The 22,487-nt window shown below is 40.4% G+C and overlaps 1 protein-coding gene across 6 annotated transcripts in view; it reads right to left on the bottom strand.

Moving 5' to 3' along the window:
• PLD1 (phospholipase D1) overlaps window positions 1-22,487 on the bottom strand; it is a 315,252-nt gene that overhangs the window by 177,365 nt on the left and 115,400 nt on the right. For 5 of the 6 annotated variants that reach the window (XM_066241913.1, XM_066241915.1, XM_066241909.1 and 2 more), the window contains exons 2-6: window positions 7,724-7,914; window positions 7,334-7,461; window positions 3,839-3,984; window positions 3,499-3,604; window positions 2,128-2,193 (exon numbers count right to left, since the gene is read on the bottom strand). In XM_066241913.1, the coding sequence (XP_066098010.1) occupies window positions 2,128-2,193; window positions 3,499-3,604; window positions 3,839-3,984; window positions 7,334-7,461; window positions 7,724-7,883 (606 nt within the window). In that variant the 5' untranslated portion in view covers window positions 7,884-7,914. Of the gene's footprint in view, window positions 1-2,127; window positions 2,194-3,498; window positions 3,605-3,838; window positions 3,985-7,333; window positions 7,462-7,723; window positions 7,915-22,487 lie in introns of those variants that run through there. The other variant, XM_066241912.1, reaches the window with a different exon arrangement.

The following is a 22,487-nucleotide window of genomic DNA, read 5'->3' as shown; positions in this document are numbered from 1 at the left end:
AGTCACAGGCAGGCAGACAAGTAAAACAAGTGGAAAATCATTGCATACTGGTCCTAGTGCACATTTAAATAGTTCCCTATTAAAGAAAACAGCATATCTGAAAACAGATTTCAGAGAACACAACAGGAAGCAGCATTTTTAGTAATGAGAGCAGTAATAACTTTACTTGTACATTCTTTCAAGTTGCATGTTTCCAAGTACTAAAAAGGAAGAAATCCTTCCCACCATCCTTCTCTTGAGATATTCTTGTTGGACCCAGACTTCTGGTTTCCCCGGGAAAACTCTTCTCTGGGTTTATGAAAGTATACAGGTTCCTTCAAGTCTATCATCTAACATTACAGGGCAATTGCTGCAGGTCCTTCGTGTGTGCAGGGGACTGGCTGGGTGCGTGCCTCACATGCTGGTAGGCAGCAAGAGGGCAGAGCTGCCAAAATACTCCTAAGGGTCCAGGTGCTCTTGCTTCCTCTCTAAATATACACAGGGCTTCCCTCTTTTGTGCAGTGTTTATGTGATACCATTCTCTAAACTAGAATCCAAGTCATGACTGCACCCACTTTCAAGTTTATACTGACACCACAGACATGCATTCAACTGCACAGCGATACAGTTCACACAAACACAGACGCAAATACAATAATCCAGTGCATCCTCAGTTATCTGGGCCTGTAGGTAATTGCAGGATAATCCTGTAAAAACACTGCACTTTCCAGGGCCCCTAAGCGGGCAGAGCGCATTGTCCTCTGATGCCGCCTGTGAAGCCCAGCCCACTGCACCATGCTGGTCGCTGTGTGCCTCCCAGCTGCTTCCAAGCCCCACCCTCTCTTCTTTTCCACGAGTTTCTGCTCTCCCTAGCTTTTCCCATGCTTCTCACTTTCACAGGCCTTTTATAAGTATCACAGGTCAATCAGATGGCATTCATATAATGCTCCGTACAATCTTTGGGCATTTAAATCTGCTCAACTGTTTTCATTACTTCCTACTTAATGTTTTCTCCTAAGGGTCAGAAATGCTTTGGGACATGATTCTGAAAGCCTAAGAAAAAAAGGTTGGTTTCTAGACAATCTAGCCTGCAGCAGCATTTCAAGTTCATATAAATCTATTGTTCTAGACATATCCAGTTATATTTTATATCTTAAAATAGCACCACCATATCCTAGATCCTAGCTGTCAAATCACTTTTGTACTGGCCCTGGCTGGTTGACTCGGTGGTAGAGCATCGGCCTGGCGTGCAGAAGTCCCGGGTTCGATTTCCGGCCAGGGCACACAGGAGAAGCGCCCATCTGCTTCTCCACCCCTCCCCCTCTCCTTCCTCTCTATCTCTCTCTTCCCCTCCCACAGCGAGGCTCCATTGGAGCAAAGATGGCCTGGGCGCTGGGGATGGCTCCTTGGCCTCTGCCCCAGGCGCTAGAGTGGCTCTGGTCACAACAGAGCGATGGCCCGGAGGGGCAGAGCGTCGCCCCCTGGTGGGCGTGCCAGGTGGATCCCGGTCGGGCGCATACGGGAGTCTGTCTGAGTGTCTCTCCCCGTTTCCAGCTTCAGGAAGAAAAAAAAAAAATCACTTTTGTACTTATTTCATTTATTTTTAGGCAAGAAATAATCCCAAAGTGGATATAAGTACTGTGTTAGTAAAATAACCCAAAATTTAGCTGACCATTTACAATTTTATAAATTCAAATTTTATTTATTGTTTGTTTGTTTTTATTAAGTGAGAGGTGGGGAGGTGGGAAGGCAAAGACAGACTCCCACACGCACCCTGACTGGGTTCCACCTGGCAAGTCCCCTACAGTGCGATGCTCTGCCCATCTGGGGCACTGCTCCATTGCTCCGCAACCAAGCTATTTCAGTGCCTAAGGTGAAGTGATGGAGACATCTCAGCACCCAGGGCCAACTTGCTCAAACCATTCAAGCCATGGCTGCAAGAAGAGAGAGAATGTGGGTTTCTGAGGGGGAGGGAGAGAAAGAGACAAGGGGCAGAGGGGAGGAATGGAGAAGCAGATGGTCACTTCTCCTGTGTGCCCTGACTGGGAATCAAACCCGGGATTTCCACACACTGGGCCAATGTTCTACCACTGAGCCAACCGGCCAGGGCCTATAAATTCAAAATTTAAGTTACTGAATAGTACTTACTGTTGCATGATAGTTTCTATACATGGGCATTTTTAGCAGCTTTGTCAAGTAATCTTCCAGTTGTTTCTGTAATGCAAATATTTTAGATAAGAGATAATATCATCACACTTACAGAAGAATTTCAAGTGACAATAATCTGATCATCAGTCCATCTTAACTTCTGTGTTATCCAGTGATTTATTAATATTATCACTGGACAAGCAATCTTGAATATTATTAAGGAGTTATTTCCATAGTTCCCTTGAACCATTATTTAAATCTCTTCTCATAATTTAACCTTTTCCACGCTGAGGCCTTTTATGAGCTGCTGACAAGGCCCCAGTTGTATACCCTTTTAATCTTCCATGGTTACTAACATGAGACTCACCCACAGTAGGTGGTTTTAAAGCATTTGTTGATCTTATCAAAAACCTGACTTTCCTCAAATCTAACAGTGAATTTAGTGAAAGATATACTTCAATTTTTAACAGATTTTCAGGAAAAAACAAGGAGGAAAGTTAAACAAAAATGACCTTTTAGTAAGTTGTACCCTGATTTAAAATGTTAAAGTAGTGGGGGAGGGGGAGCGTCAATGATACTGACAACAGTGCATGCCGAGGCGCTATTAAAGCGACAGCTCATTACTTTCAGCCACACTCATGTAGACATGGTCACCCCCCAACTGTAGCATTTTATTTGTCTAGGTTTCTTAAAAAGTTTGTATTCCAGGTCTCTAAAATGTTTTTAAACAGGATGACAACTACAGAGGAGAAATTAAACATCCCTTTCAGACCATAAAAGTTTCAGATGGCAAAACAGAACTAATTTTCTGTTAATTTTCTAGTAAAAAAAAAAATCTCTTCTATGTAGGGCCATATCTCTGAAGTAGAGCAGGGGTGGGGTTCGGTCCTACTGATGTGCATGTCTATGACTCTGACCTACTCTTCCTAGACCCCACTGCCTCATCTACAGTGTGGGAATAAGACTTTACATACAGTTAGGACAAACTACTACGAATTCTGAAGCAACTGTATGAAAAGACATGGTTTTTAAAAAGTAGATCTCAAAACTCCAATGATGAGCTCATTTTGACTCACAATAAGCCCAAAGAAGTTCCTGCAGGGAAAACAGCTCCTTTACAACATTGCTCCTTTATAACACCAATAAAAACTCTTCTCCTTCTTCTGGAAAAATGCAACCTCCCCAGGGCCAGAATGGCTTGGAAAAGAACGGGCTGCTTAACTAGTTCCAGAGAAGCTAGACCAACCAGCACGGGTGATGGATAAGTGGCAAGAGGAGTTGCATCCAGACCTACCTCACCCCTCAGTATATGCCATGTTTCTACAGTGCCACAAAATTACACTCAGAACATCAGAATAGTGAAGGACTTACCCTTCTACCAAAGAACTGTTCCTCTTTGATCGTGTTTTCTGAGGAACGGGGCAAACTTGGCATCTCTCGAGGCTCTTCTTTGACATTCTGTCTTCTAAATGTGTGTCTAAAATACACACACACACACAAACACACACACGCACGCACACAATGCAAACACTTATTAGATGTTCTTTGAGCCATGACTCTATTTTTTCATGAGATGGCTTATTGTTAGAAGAGCCTATTTAATACAAAATATCCACCAACAATGGACAGTGAATGCATAATATGAATAAAATACTCTGTCCACTCAACTTGGACACTGGGATAACCTTATAATTAATTCTGAAATAATTACCTTCTAGTGGGAATGGGGATTCGTATAAGGGCCTTGTACTTGAGCAGCTCTCTGTGAAATTCTTGAAAATGCTTGAACTTCCTTTTAACTTGCCATTTAAATTCCCCATGTGTTAATTCAATAGTGTAAAGATTGATACTTCGTACCTACAGGGATAAATAAAAATGATTAGTAGTTTAGATAACAACAAAAATTCCAAGATCTCTCAATGAACAATAGATAACTAATAAGTAACATAGAAGTACCCTTAAATCCAACCTACTTATTTTTGCTAAGTACTTAAGTAATACGTTTTCAAAATCAACTATTACAGAATATTCTCTCTTTTTTTAAATTGAGTGAGAAACGGGGAGGCAGAGACAGACTGCTGCATGTGCCTCGACCAGGATCCACCTGGCAAGCCCACTGCCAGGTGATGCTCTGCCCATCTGGGCCACTGCTCCATTACTCAGCAGTAGAGCTATTTTGGTGCCTGAGGTGAGGCCATGGAGCCATCCTCAGCTCCCAGGGCCTACTTTGCTTGAAATATTTGAGCCATGGCTGCGGGAGGGGAGGAGAGAGAAGTGAGAGAAAGAGATGGGGGGGGGGGGGGGAAGATGAAGAAGATGGTTGCTTCTCCAATGTGCTCTCACTAGGAATTGAACTCAGGACTTCCACACATTGGGCTGATACTCTACTGCTGAGCCAACTGCCAGGGCCAGAATATTCTCTTAAATGTTTGCCTTATAATATACAGACGATAAACTCAGAATTGCACTAAAGAAAAACTCCCGCACATTCTATGGCTCCAAATACACACACACACATGTATGGGCACACACACCCCTGAAAGAAGAAACCAAGTCAAAGAGACAGTGAGTGAAGTCCCAAATTAGCCATCCGAGGACGGTCCAAAAGTATAAGCAGCTGGCAGACAGCTGGAGTAGGTGGAAAGGAAGCTGGAGAAATGGGTTCCAGGAACACTATCTTAGCCCATATCTTCCCTTTACGAACAGCATCATGCCTGCCTCTGAAGTGTATTTGAAGGTCCATCCATGCCTCCATCTCACTGCCCTGAAGCGCTGCCAGTACCCAGAAAGGTGTAAGTCCATCGGAGGGAAAGAGCAAACACAAAATATTTTCCCCAGGTACTTCCTGCACACAAAATATTTTCCCCAGAAACTTAACTAAAATGAATATCCATTTAAAAATTAAAAATATGTCTTATTAAGATGCAAACATATCTTGGTGACAAGTGAGTTATTTCAGTTACAAGAGCTAAGAGCCCTGGGAGATAGAAGTTCTGGTACAGTAGAAAGTGTCAGGAGACAGAGGGAGGGATATTTATAAATGAAACACAGGAGATCTTGAAGGAAGCTCCCACAGTGTGGCGGGGGGAGGAGGCAGAAGAGTTGGTAGTCTGGACCCCCTAGAAGACACTGGCCCCTGCCAGGAGACGTGGGTGCCATCACTGTTGGCGATGGAAGAGGAAATGCCTCCAACTTTGCTAGTTTCTCCAGGCCCTGGTGTTAGCAACCCCATGTGCAACTCCTGTACTGTGGCCGTTCATTACTGATGTTTGGCATATTGCTCAGATTTCTAAAGCATGACCACTCTGTTCAGATGTAGTATATAAAACATGAGCACAAGAGTCGATGTAACTTGTACTCTTAAATCTGAAATCCAACCATACCACTGGGAAATATTAAAATGTAGCACTCGCTTTGCCTCGAGGGAGGACCCATGATGGTCACTATGACCAGAAGTGGAAGGAACCAAATCCTAGTTCAACACTACACGCTGCCTTCCACAATGGACATTATAGGCATCATCCTGCTTCATGCTTCACAAAGGATGCAGGAGAACTAAGAGTGGCCAGAAACTTTGCATTCAAGTGAAAAATGCTCACTATTAGGTAAGTCAAATTAATTTTTAAAAATTATACAATTTAAGCAAGCTGCCACATTTCTTAAGATTATACATTCTGACCTAAGAGAATTGAATACTTACCAAACATTGCAAATGCCAACTTTTATCCATCTTCTATAAACCAAACTTTGTACACTAAGTTTCTTAACAATAGTGAGGAAGTATTGTACAATAGAAACAGACTGCTATGTCCTTTCTGAAGATTTTAAAGCTTTGGAAGCTATGGTGCAGCCTGTCAGCTGTGAAGTTCAATACTACATGCTGTATAGCCAAGTGTCACCTCTGTCAGACAACATCCCAGCAGAATTACTGGAATTCTTTGAAACTGAAATAACTTGAGCAGCCTTAATAAAGGAACTGCCTGTGAAGGTGTGATGGAGGAAGAAACCACCAGGAGAGGAGAGTCCCCTGGGACTTGTGAAGACTTCCTCGTCCTGAAGGAACAGTGGCAAGAGATCACAAAGCAGACAGAAATTAAACCATGCAGTCTGGCTCTGGAGTCTATGCATTTAACCCTCACATTACTGCCTCTCAGTCTTAAAGCTGGTAGGCAACTGAAAAGGCAAATTTCCTCTTAGAGCCCTGAGTAATAATGCTTGGTGGTGTACCAGGGAGTATGGACTCCACTCATAGGAAGAGTCTAGAGGAAAGGCTGTACACCAAGGTGGGGGCGAACCAGGAGTCAGGATTGCACAGGTAGGTCGGGACAGAGCACTAGGCAAAGCCATCAGGACCCAGGCAGCACACGTCACCCTTCCAAACAAAGAAAAAGGAAAGGCAAAGCTTGCCCGGGCAGAAAGGTTACTCCACACTTCCTCAGAGGCAGGAGACGATGGTGGCCTTACTCTGCCATGGCCAGAGTTTATCCTGAAGAAACAAAGGCCAACCCCCTGCAGCAACCCTCCCTACCCATAAGACTTCACAACTGCTTAGTCCAGGCAGCAACCGAGCAAAGGCAGCTACCCTCACAGCTAGTCCTCGTTCAATCCCTTTCAGGGGATGTCACTTTGCTTGATTGAAGACATTTCACTCCCAAGGCCATTCCAGTGCTCAAAGGGAAAGGGCGTGACAGGGTCTAAAGGGTAGGTGCCAGGAACGACTCAGAGAGGCGGGCATGTCAGAATTCTCTCAGCGGTGTCCAAAGGCAGTGGCTCTAACCAACCCAGCATTCTGGCTTTCTTTTTTTCTTTCAAGAGACAGGTAGCATTATCCTGTTCTTACTTAAGCATTAGGAAAGCTAAACTTTTTCTTGGCATATATCTGGCATTCTAAATGGAATGGCTTTCCCCATTGAACAGAAAACTTGGGAGCAAGAACAATTAGGAGAGGCACTGTACAATTTTTTAAAATTCTAAATTGCCTTTTTTCTTTTCTTTTTTTTTAAGAAAAATGCATTTTCCAGAATAGGGAAAAAGGCATCTTTGAATAAAGACTAAATGAGAAGCAAGAACTTGAGAGGTGATGAGGACTTGGAAGTGACAAACAACAACAACAAAAAGTAAAAACATCGGCATGTCTGGGAGGAAGGAAAATGGCAGTGTGTTAGTTCGTATTTGTTGACTAATACAAGTCCATAAACGCGCTGACCCTTGATGTAGACGTAAAGCGCTCCACTTCCAGAACTTGGGCTTTTATTGGACAGCCAGAAAGGTACGTCTGTACATTAGGCTCCTTAAATCCTTGAGTCTTATAAATAGCAGAGAAAGGGATATACACTAAAAAACAAATAAGTAAATAAAGTTACTTCAAGAACACAATGAGATTGCCAGAATACATGGTATTAGCATAGCTTGCCTTTTGCAGGCATCTTTTTAAATAATAACATGTAACAACGAGAAAACAGTTAATGAAACAGTCTCAGCCCAGTGTTATGACATCAGCAAAGGAGATCAATCATTTGCTGGTTATTTCAAATCTGTGCTCTGCCAAGCCACCCTGATAAGCTGCCTTCTCCTGGCTCAGACCATCAGTCTTTACCTTCCTGTATCTTGAGATCCCTGGGAGACACATCATAGTCCAACTCCTCTCCCTCAAAGTGGAGCTCCCGAGTGTCCAGGTTGTCTATCAAATTACTCATGTCAGCAGCGATTTTCTGCAGTGCAGATATATTTACTGTTGGCTCAGTTTTCAGTGACATGTTGGCTTTGGACAAGGTAAAAATGAAGGGGCTGGGAAAAAGCAAAGGGTTACAAAGATATATTAGAATTATACTTCTCTCTTTTTCAAAGAAAACTCATTCTATTTCATTCTGACATTTAATAACACAAATCATTGAACATCGGTACCCAGAGAAGAGGAGTTCATATAGATTTTATTTTTCATTTAAAACACTGAGATTTAAGCCTTGAGTACAGTCATCAGAGTTGGGTAAAAAAATCTGTCTTGCCTGGAACAACCTCTCTGTTACAGCTGGCCCTAAAACAGAAGGGCTTTCATACCAGTAACTCCTGCACACATGTTCATTTAGTACTGCAAATCACACACATTTCCTGAGCACATATAATCATTCTCTGTAAGATGCAAAGAGTGACTATATAAAGATAATAAGGCTGGCCTCTGTAATTAAGGAACATCTGACGTGATGAGAGAAATAAGCTACATGAGCCAAATTCATCCCTGGCATCCTCCAAGGTCTTGGTCCTCCCAGAATGGCACGTGCTCAATGGATGACACCTAGCCGGGTTCTCTCCTGCAGGTGCTATCAAAAAGCTAGAGGGCTCCGTGGAAAATGTTAAGAGAGTTGCCTGCCAACTCAAGCAGCCCTTACTGTAACTCAGCAAGTCTCTAAACCTATACTGTTGTGTCTGGTAGAAAAAGATCTTGGCTGGAAATTCCAAGATGGCAGTAGAAAAGAATGGTTCTGGTTTGACTAGATATGTAATTAACATAACTAAGTTCTCTGTGGGCTCTATTCAATCGTGTCTGAAGTCAACCTTGTGGCCTACTATTAGCAAGATATAGGACTATCTTTACCTATATCACTTCCCTTCAACTTTTTCTCCCACTGCCAGTTTGTTTGTTTGTTTGTTTGTTTGTTTATTTATTTATTTATTTATTTATTTTTAAGTGAGAGGAGGGGAGATAGATAGACTCCTGTATGGATCCTCATTGAAATCCACCGACAACCCCCATCTGGGACCAATGCTTGAACCGACTGAGCTATCCTCAGTGCCCGGGGCTATGCTTGAACCAATCGAGCCACTAGCTATGAAAGGGGAAGAGGGAGAGAAAGGGGACAGGGAGGGGAAGAGAAGCAGATGGTTGCTTCTCATGTGTGAAGCACATGTGTGATGGTTGCTTCCCTGATTGGGGATTGAACCCACGATATTTGCATGCCAGGTGGATGCTTTATCCATTGAGCAACCGGCCAGGGCCCCACTCCCAATTAATATTGTAATAACATACAATTGCTTAGTATACATCTGGCTGGGTGATAACCCTTTATATACATTATTACATTGATCATCAATAATAAATCTATGAAGGGTTGTTATCTCTACTTTGAAGGTGACAAGAGTTTGTCATTCCTCTTTTATAAATAAGGAAACTGAGGCATGGAGATATTAGGTTGATGTGTTGAATACTTTGGACAATCTGCCCCAGGTCACATAGAAGAAGGGATCTGAAACCAGATCTGACTCAGGAGCTGATGTTCTCAATCTTTGTCTTTATCTTCCTGTATATTTTTGTAGATAGACAAGTGTCCCTAGAATAGATGGAAGTTTTAGTAAAACAAGTGTTCAGGTGGCCCTGACCAGTTGGCTCAGTGGTAGAGCGTCAGCCTGGCGTGCAGGAGTTCTGGGTTCGATTCCCAGCCAGGGCACACAGGAAAAGCACCCATCTGCTTCTCCACCCCTCCCCCTCTCCTTCCTCTCTGTCTCTCTCTTCCCCTCCCGCAGCCAAGGCTCCATTGGAGCAAAGTTGGCCCGGGCGCTGAGGATGGCTCTATGGCCTCTGCCTCAGGCACTAGAATGGCTCTGGTTGCAACAGAGTGATGCCCCAGATAGGCAAAGCATCACCTCCTGGTGGGCATGCCGGGTGGATCCTGGTTGGGCGCATGCGGGAGTCTGTCTGACTGCCTCCCCATTTCCAACTTCAGAAAAATACAAAAAAACAAACAAAAAACAAACAAGCAAAAAAAACCCCCCCAAAAAAACAAAAAACACAAGTGTTCAGGCAAGAGGCTAACTGAAATGAAAAGAATAGGAAATGAATTCCTCTTGCAGCTCAGCACAAGAAATCATTTAAAGTCTCAGAGCCTTGCTTTCCTCGTCTATAATTTAAGGAGGTTGAGCCAATTCATTTCTAGGGTCCCTCTAAAATTGAAACCCTAAGTATAGATAAAAAATGCTATAAATTGTTCAGCCTTCTCTTAAAATGTAATTAATATAACACTTCTCCTATCCCATGAAATTAACCCAAATAGTTTTCATATGAATACGGGAAGCAGGTGGCAGAATGTTCTTAACCTGCATAATTTAATCAGAGTCTGTTTGTCTTCCATTGAGGAGCTGTTGCCTCTAGTCACAGTTAAAATATTTATTTCCTTCCTTCTCCATTTCACAAACACTTATTAGATGCTAACCATGAGCCAAGACTTGCTTTATTTAAAATACAAGGTAATAAAAAGCTTTTAGAGGATATGAGACAAGAAAAAACATGTAAGAAATTACATAATATCATTGCTGCTTGTGAATTCGTAAAACCTTTAGGTATTTTCTATTGATGAAATGGTCTTATGATTAACTTGCCAACATTTTTAACATGGTAAAGGAAAACCAGAGTTACTGCAAATGACTTTAAACAGAGTGTTATGTTAAAAATGAATGTTAGTGACGTCAGAGAAATGGCACCAGGAGGAGTACTGCCAATACCTCTCCCTGAAACTTCAACATTCAACTAGAGACAGAAAAACAATCTCAGGAGCATCTGAAATACACATATATCAAACAAAGGTACAATTGGGTGAAAAGGTGGCTGAATATATAACCCACTCTGAAGGAAATAAGACGGAAAACGGAGTATTCCACTTTCCTCACTGATTTGAGTAAGGGCTGTTTCCCTTGGAACTAAGAGAAAGCGGGGGCTGAGGGCATGGGAAAACCCAAACTAGGGCAGAGACGTTCAAGCTGAGGAGAGAGTGTGCCAGCGGCTCAGCCCATGGAAAGCTAATGCCAGCAGCAGACCCTGGCAGAGGTGGGCGGGCAGTTGACTTGTTTACTCCTGGTCTCCCAGTCAGCGAGTGCGGGCAGTGTGCAAGTGGATCCACCTGGTGCTTTGGGCGTGGGTGCTCATGTTCCTGAATGGACGGGCTGGGTCGGAGACTGTCAGTAGTGACCCTCTGTGTGGGCTGTGACCAGAGTTTCTGAATAATCCCGGCTTCCCAAACAATAGTGCAGGAAGTGCACGAAAGCCAGCTTCCCTACACCCAGACTTGTCTGGGTGCAGCGCCTGCACCTGCCATACAGGCTAACAAAGCACACTCCTGGGGAAGAGAACTATGGAAGTGGTGGGGGAAGGGTGTGCAGGCAGCTTGCAGACATCCTCTGGAGAGCAGACCCGGGGAGTGCTGAGGCATACTAGACATGCCCGGAGGCTCATAGAAAGACACCTGAAAAGCGATCGGCTCCCAGCCCTGATTTTGCTGGCAGCTCTGGCTGGCAAAGCCTTACCCAGAATCCTGTGGTAAGTGGGGATAGAGGGTGGATTTGGCAGCTCTTAGAGACTCTTCCTCTCCAGGCAATGGCTGGGGCAACTTCACAGCTGGGTCCCAGGCTGCTGGTTCAGGAAGGAGAGAATTGGGGAGAGGTTCCGGGAAAATGGACACTCCCATTGTCGGAGTCTGCAAACACTAACAAGCCCCACATATAAAGGGGACTGAGGCCTAGTTTATGTCATCACCATAGTGACACATCAACCCTCTGCCTAAGAGTGCCACAGGGCAGAACCTGGGGTACAGCGCCACCAGCCAAAAAGAGAGAGAAGAAAGAAAAAGAAAGATAACTTCTTAAAACCAGGAAAAATCCACAGTCTTTATAACTTTTTCCATTTTTTTCTTGTATTTTTTATTCTTTTTTTTTCCTTCCATCTTGGTCCGTTTATACTTTTTCCGTTTTATTCTTTTCGTTTTGAACGTTGTTACCCATAAGTGTTACATTTTCCATTATTTTATTTTTCCTATGAGTGTTACATTCCAAAAAACATAACATAATTTTTTTTTCTCTCTTTTTGTTTCTTCTTTTCTTGTTCACTTTTTCTCTCACTCAAATCTTACCCACAAACAAATTCTTTTATTCTGGATTTAAATTTTTTCGTTGTGGCATTTTCTATACTTTTTACTTCGCTCTTTATGTACTTAGCATTTCCTCCAACTCTGGCTTTCCATTCTAAAGTTTTTGTGCCATTGAATACAATAGAATTTTCATTTTTCACTGTATTTCTCTTTTTTCTCTTTTTTTCTTTTCTCATACACTATTTCTCTCATTTGACCATCATATGCAAATTATTTTATTCTTGATCCAAATTATTTCCTTGTGAAATTTTGTGGGTTATTGCTTCATTTTTCGCCTGTCACTAACCCCCAACACATTCACTCTGTTCTCCATATATATATATATATATATATATTTTTGTATTTTTTTGAAGCTGGAAATGGGAAGAGACAGTCAGACAGACTCCCGCATGCGCCCGATCGGGATCCACCCGGCACGCCCACCAGGGGTGACATTCTGCCCACCAGGAGGCGATGCCGTGCCCCTCCGGGGCATCGCTCTGCCGCGACCAGAGCCACTCTAGCGCCTGGGGCAGAGGCCAAGGAGCCATCCCCAGCACCCAGGCCATCTTTGCCGGCTGCGGGAGGGGAAGAGAGAGACAGAGAGGAAGGATGGGGGGGTGGAGAAGCAAATGGGTGCTTCTCCTATGTGCCCTGGCTGGGAATCGTCCATATTTTTCCACTTAGCACAATAGAATTTTCAGTTTTTCACTGCATTTCTCAAAAAATTTTTTTATCAACTCTTATTAGTGTTATTACCAATACCACTCTTAAATGGCATTAAAAAGAGAAATAGAATATCATGAATACAAAAGACAGTGATGTAGCTCAGATAGATGAGAAAAAATCTATAGAAAATAATTTCAATAACTTAGGAACCTTGGAGTTAAATGGCAGAGAATTTAAAAATAAAGTCCTAAAAATACTCAGGGATATACAAGAAAGTACAAATGGCAATTTAGGAAGCTCAAAAAACAAGTCAATGAACAAACAGAATACTTCACCAAGGATATTGAAACTATGAAAACAAATCAAATAGAGATGAAAAACTCAATTCATGAACTGAAAAACGAGGTAACAAGCTTAGCCAATAGAACAGGCCAGACAGAGGAGAGAATTAGTGACATAGAAGACAGGCAACTAGAGGTACTACAGAGAGAAGAGGACAGAGACTCATGAATTTAAAAAAAATAGCCCTACAGAAATTGTCTGACTCCATCAGAAAGAACAACATAAGAATAATGGGTATATAAGAGGGAGAAGAGAGAGAAAATGGAATGGAGAACATATTCAAACAAATAATAGACGAGAACTTCCCAAGCCTGTGGAAAGAATTAAAGCCTTGAATTCAAGAAGCAAACAGAATAACGAGTTATCTTAACCCTAAAAAACCTACTCCAAGGCGCATCATAATGAAATTGGCACAAACCAATGACAAAGAAAAAATTCTCAAGGCAGCCAGAGAAAAAAAGAATACAACATAGAAAGGAAGGCCTATTAGATTATCAACAAATTTCTCAGCAGAAATTATACAAGCTAGAAGAGAGTGGACCCCAATATTTAAAGTTCTGAAAAAGAGGAACTTACTATACCCATCAAAACTATCCTTCAAATACAAAGGAGAAATAAAAACATTCACAGGTACAGAAAAGATGAGAAAATTTATCACCAGAAAACCCCCACTTTAGGAAAGACTAAGGGGGGTTTTCCAACCAGACACAAAGAACAAAACAAAACAAAACTACTAGTAAAAGCTTCATCAAGATCACAATAAAAACAAGATTAATCTATGACAAAGAAACAAAAAAGGGGAGAGGACAAAGATTAACAGTACCAAAAGAGGATGGAGTGCAGAAACACTCATGAGATAATGTACTACAATGAACATGATATGTATGCTTTCTATTACTTAATGGTAACCACTCCTGAAAAAACCAACACAGGAGTACATAGCTTGAAAAAGGAAGGAACAGAGAAAAAAAAGTATGGATTACAATCAAACAAAAACAAATGATAGAAAAATAAAAGAGAATAACCAAACAAGATACAAAACTATAAGAAAGCAATATATAAAATGGCAATAAGAAACCCTCAAATGTCAATAATTACACTAAACATAAATGGACTGAACTCACGAATAAAAAGGCACAGAGGGCCCTGGCCAGTTGGCTTAGCGGTAGAGCGTCGGCCTGGCGTGTGGGGGACCCGGGTATGATTCCCGGCCAGGGCACATAGGAGAAGCGCCCATTTGCTTCTCCACCCCCCTTTCCTCTCTGTCTCTCTCTTCCCCTCCTGCAGCTGAGGCTCCATTGGAGCCAAGATGGCCCAGGCGCTGGGGATGGCTCCTTGGCCTCTGCCCCAGGTGCTGGAGTGGCTCGGGTCACGGCAGAGCAATGCCCCAGAGGGTCAGAGCATCGCCCCCTGGTGGGCGTGCTGGGTAGATCCCGGTCGGGCGCATGCGGGAGTCTCTCTGACTGTCTCTCCCCGTTTCCAGCTTCAGAAAAAAAAAAAAGGCACAGAGTAGCAGAATGGATAAAAAAGAAAATTCAACTGTATGCTGTCTACAAGAAACACATCTAAGCTACAAGGATAAAAAAAATTCAAAGGGAAAGGCTGAAAAACAATACTCCAAGCAAATAACATCCAAAAAAAGCAGGTGTAGCAATACTCATATCTAACAATGCTTACTACAAGATAGTAAAGGTAATTAGAGACAAAAACAGTCATTTCATAATGATCAAGGGGACATTGAATCAAGAAGACATAACACTTCTTACTATATATGCACAAAACCAAGGAGCACCAAAAAATATAAGACAGCTACTGACTGGTCTACAAACAAAAACTGACAAAAATACAATCATACTTGGAGACCTCAATACACCACCAACGGCTCTAGATCGTTCATCCAAACAGAAAATCAATAAAGAGAAATATTGGCCTTAGACAAAACACTAGAACAATTGGATATGATAGACATCTACAGGAAATTTCATCCCAAAGTGCCAGAGTATACATTTTTCTCTAGTGTACATGGAACATTCTCAAGAATTGACCATATGTTGGACCACAAAAATAACATCAACAAATTCAGAAAGATTGAAATTATACCAAGCATATTTTCTGATCATAAAGCCTTGAAACTAGAATTTAACTGCAAAAAAGAGGCAAACAAAACCACAAAAATAACATACTTTTAAAAAACTACTTTTAAAAAATGAGTGGGTCAAAGAAGAAATAAGCGCACAGATCAAAAGATACATACAGGCAAATGAAAATAATAATGCAACATTTCAGAATCTCTGGGATGCTGCAAAAGCCGTAATAAGAGGGAAGTTCATATCACTTCAGGCCTATATGAACAAACAAGAGAGAGGCCAAGTAAACCACTTAACTTCACATCTTAAGGTACTAAAAAAAGAAGAACAAAGACAACCCCAAACCAGAAGAAGAAATGAAATAATAAAAATCAGAGCAGAAATAAACAAAATAAGAGAACAGAAAAAGTATAGAAAAAATTAATAAAACAAGGAGCTGGTTCTTTGAAAAGATCAACAAAATTGACAAACCCTTGGCAAGACTCACCAAGGAAAAAAGAGAAAAGACTTAACAAAATCCAAAATGAAAGAGGAAAAATCACCACAGATATCATAGATATACAAAGAATTACTGTAGAATACTATGAAAAACTATATGACATCAAATTCAACAATCTAGAAGAAATGGATAAATTCCTAGAATAATACAATCTTCCTAGACTGAGTCATGAAAAAGCAGAAAGTCTAAACAGACCCATAAGCAGGGAGGAAATAGAAACAACTACTAAAAACCTCCCCAAAAATAAAAGTCCATGGCCAGACGGCTATACTAGTGAATTCTATCAAACATTCAAAGAAGACTTGTTTTGTATTCTACTCAAAGTCTTCCAAAAAACTGAAGAAGAAGCAATACTGCCAAACACATTTTACGAGGCCAACATAAACTTCATACCAAAAGCTGGCAAGGACAACACAAAAAATAAAACTACCGACCAATATCTCTAATGAATACAGATGCTAAAATACTAAACAACATACTAGGAAATCAAATGCAACAACACATTTAAAAAATAATTCATCATGATCAAGTGAGATTCATCCCAGAATCATAAGGATGGTTCAATATACATAAAACGGTTAAGATAATATACCATATCAACAAAACAAAGAGCAAAACCATATGATCTTATCAATAGATACAGAAAAGGCATTCAATAAAATACAACATCATTTTATGTTTAAAACACTTAACAAAATGGGTATAGAAGGAAAATATCTCAACATAATAAAGGCCATCTATGATAAACCATCAGATAACATCATATTAAATGGCATAAAACTGAGGACTTTTTGTCTAAAATCAGAAACAATTCAAGGTTGTCCACTCTCTCCACTCTTATTTAACGTAGTGCTGGAAGTTCTAGCCAGAGCAATCAGACAAGAGAAAGAAATAAAAGGCATTCATATTGGGAAAGAAGAAGTAAAGGTTTCACTTTTTGCAGATGATATGATCCTGTACATCAAAAACCCCAAAGACTCCACAAAAAGACTACTAGAAATATTAAACCAATACAGTAAGTTCGCAGCACACAAAATTAATATACAAAAGTCCATTGCCTTCCTATATGCCAACAATGAAACATCAGAAATCGAGCTCAAAAAAAACAATCTCCTTCATGGTTGCAACAAAAATAAAATGAAATACGTAGGAATAAACATAACAAAGAATGTAAAAGACCTATATAATCAAAACTACAAAACATTGTTAAGGGAAATCGAAAAAGATACAACAAAATGGAAAAATATTTCTTGTTCTTGGATAGGAAGAATAAATATAGTCAAAATGACTATATGACCCAAAGCGATATACAAATTTAATGCAATTCTCACCAAAATTTCAATGTCATTTTTTAAAGAAATGGAACAAAAAAATCATCAGGTTTTTATGGAACCATAAAAAACTGCAAATAGGGCCCTGGCCGGTTGGCTCAGCGGCAGAGCGTCGGCCTAGCGTGCGGAGGACCCGGGTTCGATTCCCGGCCAGGGCACACAGGAGAAGTGCCCATTTGCTTCTCCACCCCTCCACCGCGCTTTCCTCTCTGCCTCTCTCTTCCCCTCCCGCAGCCAAGGCTCCATTGGAGCAAAGATGGCCCGGGCGCTTGGGATGGCTCTGTGGCCTCTGCCTCAGGCGCTAGAGTGGCTCTGGTCGCAACATGGCGACGCCCAGGATGGGCAGAGCATCGCCCCCTGGTGGGCAGAGCGTTGCCCCTGGTGGGCGTGCCGGGTGGATCCCAGTCGGGCACAAGCGGGAGTCTGTCTGACTGTCTCTCCCTGTTTCCAGCTTCAGAAAAAAAAAAAAAAAAAAAAAAAAAAAAAAAAACACCTGCAAATAGCCAGAGCAATCCTAAAGAAAAAGAATGAAACTGGGGGCATTACAATACCTGACTTCAAATTATATTATAGGGTCATGACAATCAAAACAACATGGTATTGGCAGAAAAATAGATACTCAGACCAATGGAACAGAATAGAAAGCCCAGAAATAAAACCAAATAATGTATATGGTCAAATAAATTTAGATAAACGGGCCAACAATACACAATGGAGAAAAGAAAACCTCTTCAACAAGTGATGCTGGGAAAACTGGAAAATCACATGCAAAAGAATGACACTCGATTACCGTTTGTCTCCTTGTACTAAAATTAATTCAAAATGGATCAAAGACCTAAATATAAGATCTGAAACAATAAATTACATAGAAGGAAACATAGATACTGAACTCATGGACCTTGGTTACAAAGAGCACTTTATGAATTTGACTCCAAAGGCAAGGGAAGTGAAGGCAAAGATAAATGAATGGGACCACATCAGACTAAGAAGCTTTTGCACAGCAAAAGATACTGACAGCAAAACAAACAAGACAGCCAACTAAATGGGAGATGATATTTTCAAACAACAGCTCAGATAAGGGCCTAATATCCAAAATATACAAAGAACTCATAAAACTCAACAGCAAACAAGCAAACAATCCAATAAAAAAAAATGGAAAGAGGACATGAACAGACACTTCTCCCAGGAAGAAATACAAATGGTGAACAGATATATGAAAAGATGCTAATCTTCATTAGCTATTAGAGAAATGCAAATCCACACTACAATGAGATACCACCTCACACCTGTTAGATTAGCTATTATCAACAAGACAGGTAATAACAAGTGTTGGAGAGCTGTGGAGAAAAAGGAACCCTCATCCACTGTTGGTGGGAATGTAAAGTAGTACAACCACTATGGAAGAAAGTATGCTGGTTCCTCAAAAAATTAAAAATAGAAATACCATATGATCCAGCAATCCCTCTACTGGGAATATACCCCACAACTCAAAAACACTGGTACGTAAAGACACATGCAGCCCCGTGTTCACTGCAGCATTGTTCACCGTGGCCAAGACATGGAAACAACCAAAAAACCCTTCAATAGCTGACTGCATAAAAAAGATGTGGTACATATATACTATGGAATACTACTCAGCCATAAGAAATGATGACATCGGATCATTTACAACAACACGGATGGACCTTGGTAACATTTTACTGAGTGAAATAAGTAAATCAGAAAAAACTAAAAACTATGTAATTCCATACATATGTGGACATAAAAATGAGACTCAGGGACATGGACAAAAGTGTGGTGGTTACCGGGGGTGGGGAGTGGAAGGAAGGGGGTGGGGGGAGAGGAGGGGCACAAAGAAAACCAAAGAGAAGGTAATGTAAAACTATATGACTTTGGGTGATGAGTATGCAACATAATCAAATGTCAAAATAACTTGGAGATGTTTTCTCTGAACCTATGTACCCTGATTAATTAATGTAACCGCATTAAAATTAATAAAAAATGTTAAATTAAAAATATACAGAGGCCAGAATAATTTATACATGATAAATAAGTGGAATAAACACTATAGTAATTGGATCAAGCTAAAATAAATATCTTGTTTCAAATAGGGCGAATGGTGGCCTGACCTATGGTGGTACAGTGGATAAAGCATCAACATGGAACACTGAGGTCACCAGTTCAAAAACCCAGTCAAGGCACATACGGGAGTTGATGCTTCCTGCTCCTCCCCTCCTTCTCTCTCTCTCTCTCTCTCTCTCTCTCTCTCTTTCTCTTCTCTGTCTCTCTTCTTTAAAATGAATAAAAATAATTTAAAAATAAAATAATAAAAATAGGGAGAATGAAAACATAACACATGAAAAACTTAAAGAAGAATGAGAAAAGAAATTAAGGAATCCTCTTACTTATTGTCAAGTGTTTACTTGGTGCTAAACACAATTTCAGTGCAGTAATTTTATTTAATACAATGATCCTACCTGGTATTTATGATTATTTTTAAAGATTCGGTTTAAGTTAATTGTCCAAGGTCAGTTAAGTTGTGTTGGTGTTGAGTTTATAAAGCAGAATTGTCTGGCTCTGAAATCTCATGAACTTTGGTACAGAGATTCATAATTATTGATTTTATGTTACAGGTTTGAATGTCTATAAATTAATCCTTACTATGAAGTTTAAATTCTGTAACAACAAAATATCAAAATATATTCTCTACTTGAATTACCATCATCCTGGAAAAGACCCTACTAGCCCCATAGTCATTACCATTATGAAAACAACATATCCCTACAACCTCCTAAATTTCTTCTTAACCTTTTATTTTTATGGTTCATAATATATTGCTCAGAAAAAAATTAGGAGATATTTCAAAATGAATATGAAGCAATAAGAAAAGAAGCATTTGATTTTTTATTTTTATTAAACAAGAACATCAGAAAAGCAAACAAGTCAAAGAAAGTTGTTTGATTATGCAAATGAGATGCAAAATCAACTCATTTCATTGGTGAAAATGCACTATACAAAAGGCTGAAAGTACTGGAGTATCTGCACGTTCCCTGATACCCTAATTTCTGTAAGCAATGTATTTTATAAGATCATATGAAATTTCAGTGAACCTAACAGTTTATAAACTGTTCATCCTTTTGTGAAGACTACCATTTATATAATAATAAAAAATGAACCAAATTATTTGTCTCACTGCCGTCACTTGTGTTCATGGTTGCTTTGTGTTGACTGTTCATCCACCAATTGTATTGCTGGTCTCTTTCTTAAATATCAAGCTGTAAGGCCAGATATACTCCTAGCCAAATCTCCATTAATTAGCCCATGTTTTCTTTCATCTAAAATAATACATAATGGTGGGTGAGCAGCTGCCATAGTTACAGCCTATCTTAACCAGCAACAGGGTAAGAGCTTCCGTGTTTACACTTGAGATAATGTAATTGATTTTGTTACCTCCTTATAAAATTATACTGCAAGATTATCTCTTTGGTACCAAGTAGAGATGGTGCCCATAGAGCAATAATAGCAGCTGTGTTTTATTTCTGTTTGCATCTGTATCTGGGAAGTAAATAGGGTTTTTTTTCTTTCCTTCTGGTGCTGAATACTAGAATTAAAAATCTTTGCAGGGAACATTTAATTACCTCCAGTTATTCAGTGGTGAAATCAGAAAAATTTAGTTTTCTTCTGATCTTAATTTTCAAAATGATTGCAAAATAGGACATCAAAGGGAGCAGATATTTTCCTTTCCAGATAACACATACATAAACAAATTGTCTTAGACAAAATACAATAATAATATTATCAACCATACTATTAATATGGAAATAAATATTAGCATTAGCTAATACTGTATTGGCTGAGTATGTATTATATACAAGACAGGATACAAAAAAATTAATGATGTGACCTATCTGAATCCTCACAATCTTAGGAGTTGGGTTCCATTGTTACCCCCCATTTTAAGATGAGAAGCTTAGAGAGGGTGGGCAATGTGCCCAAGGCTAGTGAGCTAGGAAGTGATAGAGCTGGACACACTTTGGTGGATCTGACTCCAAAGTCCAGCTATTTACCCAGTCAGAGGTGGAACTGGAGTACCAGAGGGCTGGACACCAGAAGACTTCACTCCTTCCTTTACATACGCTTAGAATAACACAATTAAAAAAGGAACAATAAGAAAAAACTTCCACCTTCATTCTATGAAAATAACTGTGATTTGCTTCCATTTCTAAAATAACACGCAGCCTGACCTGGTGGTGGCGCAGTGGATAGAGCGTCGGACTGGGATGCGGAAGGACCCAGGTTCGAGACCCCGAGGTCGCCAGCTTGAGTGCGGGCTCATCTGGTTTGAGCGAGGCTCACCAGCTTGGACCCAAGGTCACTGGCTCCAGCAAGGGGTTGCTCAGCCTGCTGAAGGCCCGCGGTCAAGGCACATGTGAGAAAGCAATCAATGAACAACTAAGGTGTTGCAACGCGCAATGAAAAACTAATGATTGATGCTTCTCATCTTTCTCTGTTACTGTCTGTCTGTCCCTGTCTATCCCTCTCTCTGACTCACTCTCTGTCTCTGTAAAAAATAAATAAAAATAAATAAATAAATAAATAAAAATAAAATAACACGCAAAGTTCTGGCCCCCATAGTGTTTCAATGTTATTTGTGTTTACCAAGAAAAACAAATGCAATGGGTTTCTAAACCAAAACTCACATCTTAATGTATGAATGTGAAATGAATTATAATTAGATCACTTAAAACCAAACTGATGCCTGGCCTGTGGTGGCACATTGGATAGGCATTAACCTGGAACGCTGAGGTCATTGGTTCTAACCCTGGGCTTGCCTGGTCAAGGCACTTATGGGAGTTGATGCTTCCTGCTCCTCAGCCTTTCTCGCTCTCTCTCTCTCTCCTCTCTAAAATGAATAAATTCTTAAAAAACAAACAAACAAAAACCGGAGTTATAGGGATTACTTGTTTTCCTGTTTCTCATTGTGATGAAATTAATTGGTGTATCCATACTCCCTTACCACCCCAAACACAACTTACAGCAATGATTTGTTTAGGACTGATGTGATGCTCCCTGCAGTGCAAAAGTCATTCATGTGGATTCAAACACTAAACTAAATCTCCAGTGATATAGGAAGCCTTGGATAAATATTTCTTCAGTTTAGCTGACTTTTAGTACAATATTTTGCATTCTAGATTACCATATATATTTTGAGAAAATAACACATTGGAAAAACGACTCGACGTTTACTTGAATCTTTGAGTTTTTGTTGTTGTTGTTTTAAAGAATACCAGTTCTACAAATATGAGTGAAGGGCTTACTATGAGCCTTGGACTGATAATAAAATGTCAGTGATGTAGGGACAGGTCAAATGACCTAACTTAACTCTATTCTTTCTTGTTGTTTTTTTATTTTATTTTTTATCAAATAAAATAAAGGAGAGGCAGAGAGACAGACTCCCCCACGCACCCCGACCAGGATCCACCTGGCAAGCTTCCTATGGGGCAATGCTCTGCCTATCTGGGGCTGCTGCTCCATTGCTCAG

This window comes from Saccopteryx bilineata, chromosome 8, assembly GCF_036850765.1.
Source record: "Saccopteryx bilineata isolate mSacBil1 chromosome 8, mSacBil1_pri_phased_curated, whole genome shotgun sequence".
Lineage (NCBI taxonomy): Eukaryota > Metazoa > Chordata > Mammalia > Chiroptera > Emballonuridae > Saccopteryx > Saccopteryx bilineata.
The sequence above is the reverse complement of the archived record's forward strand: the minus strand, read 5'-3'. Positions and strand labels throughout refer to the sequence as shown.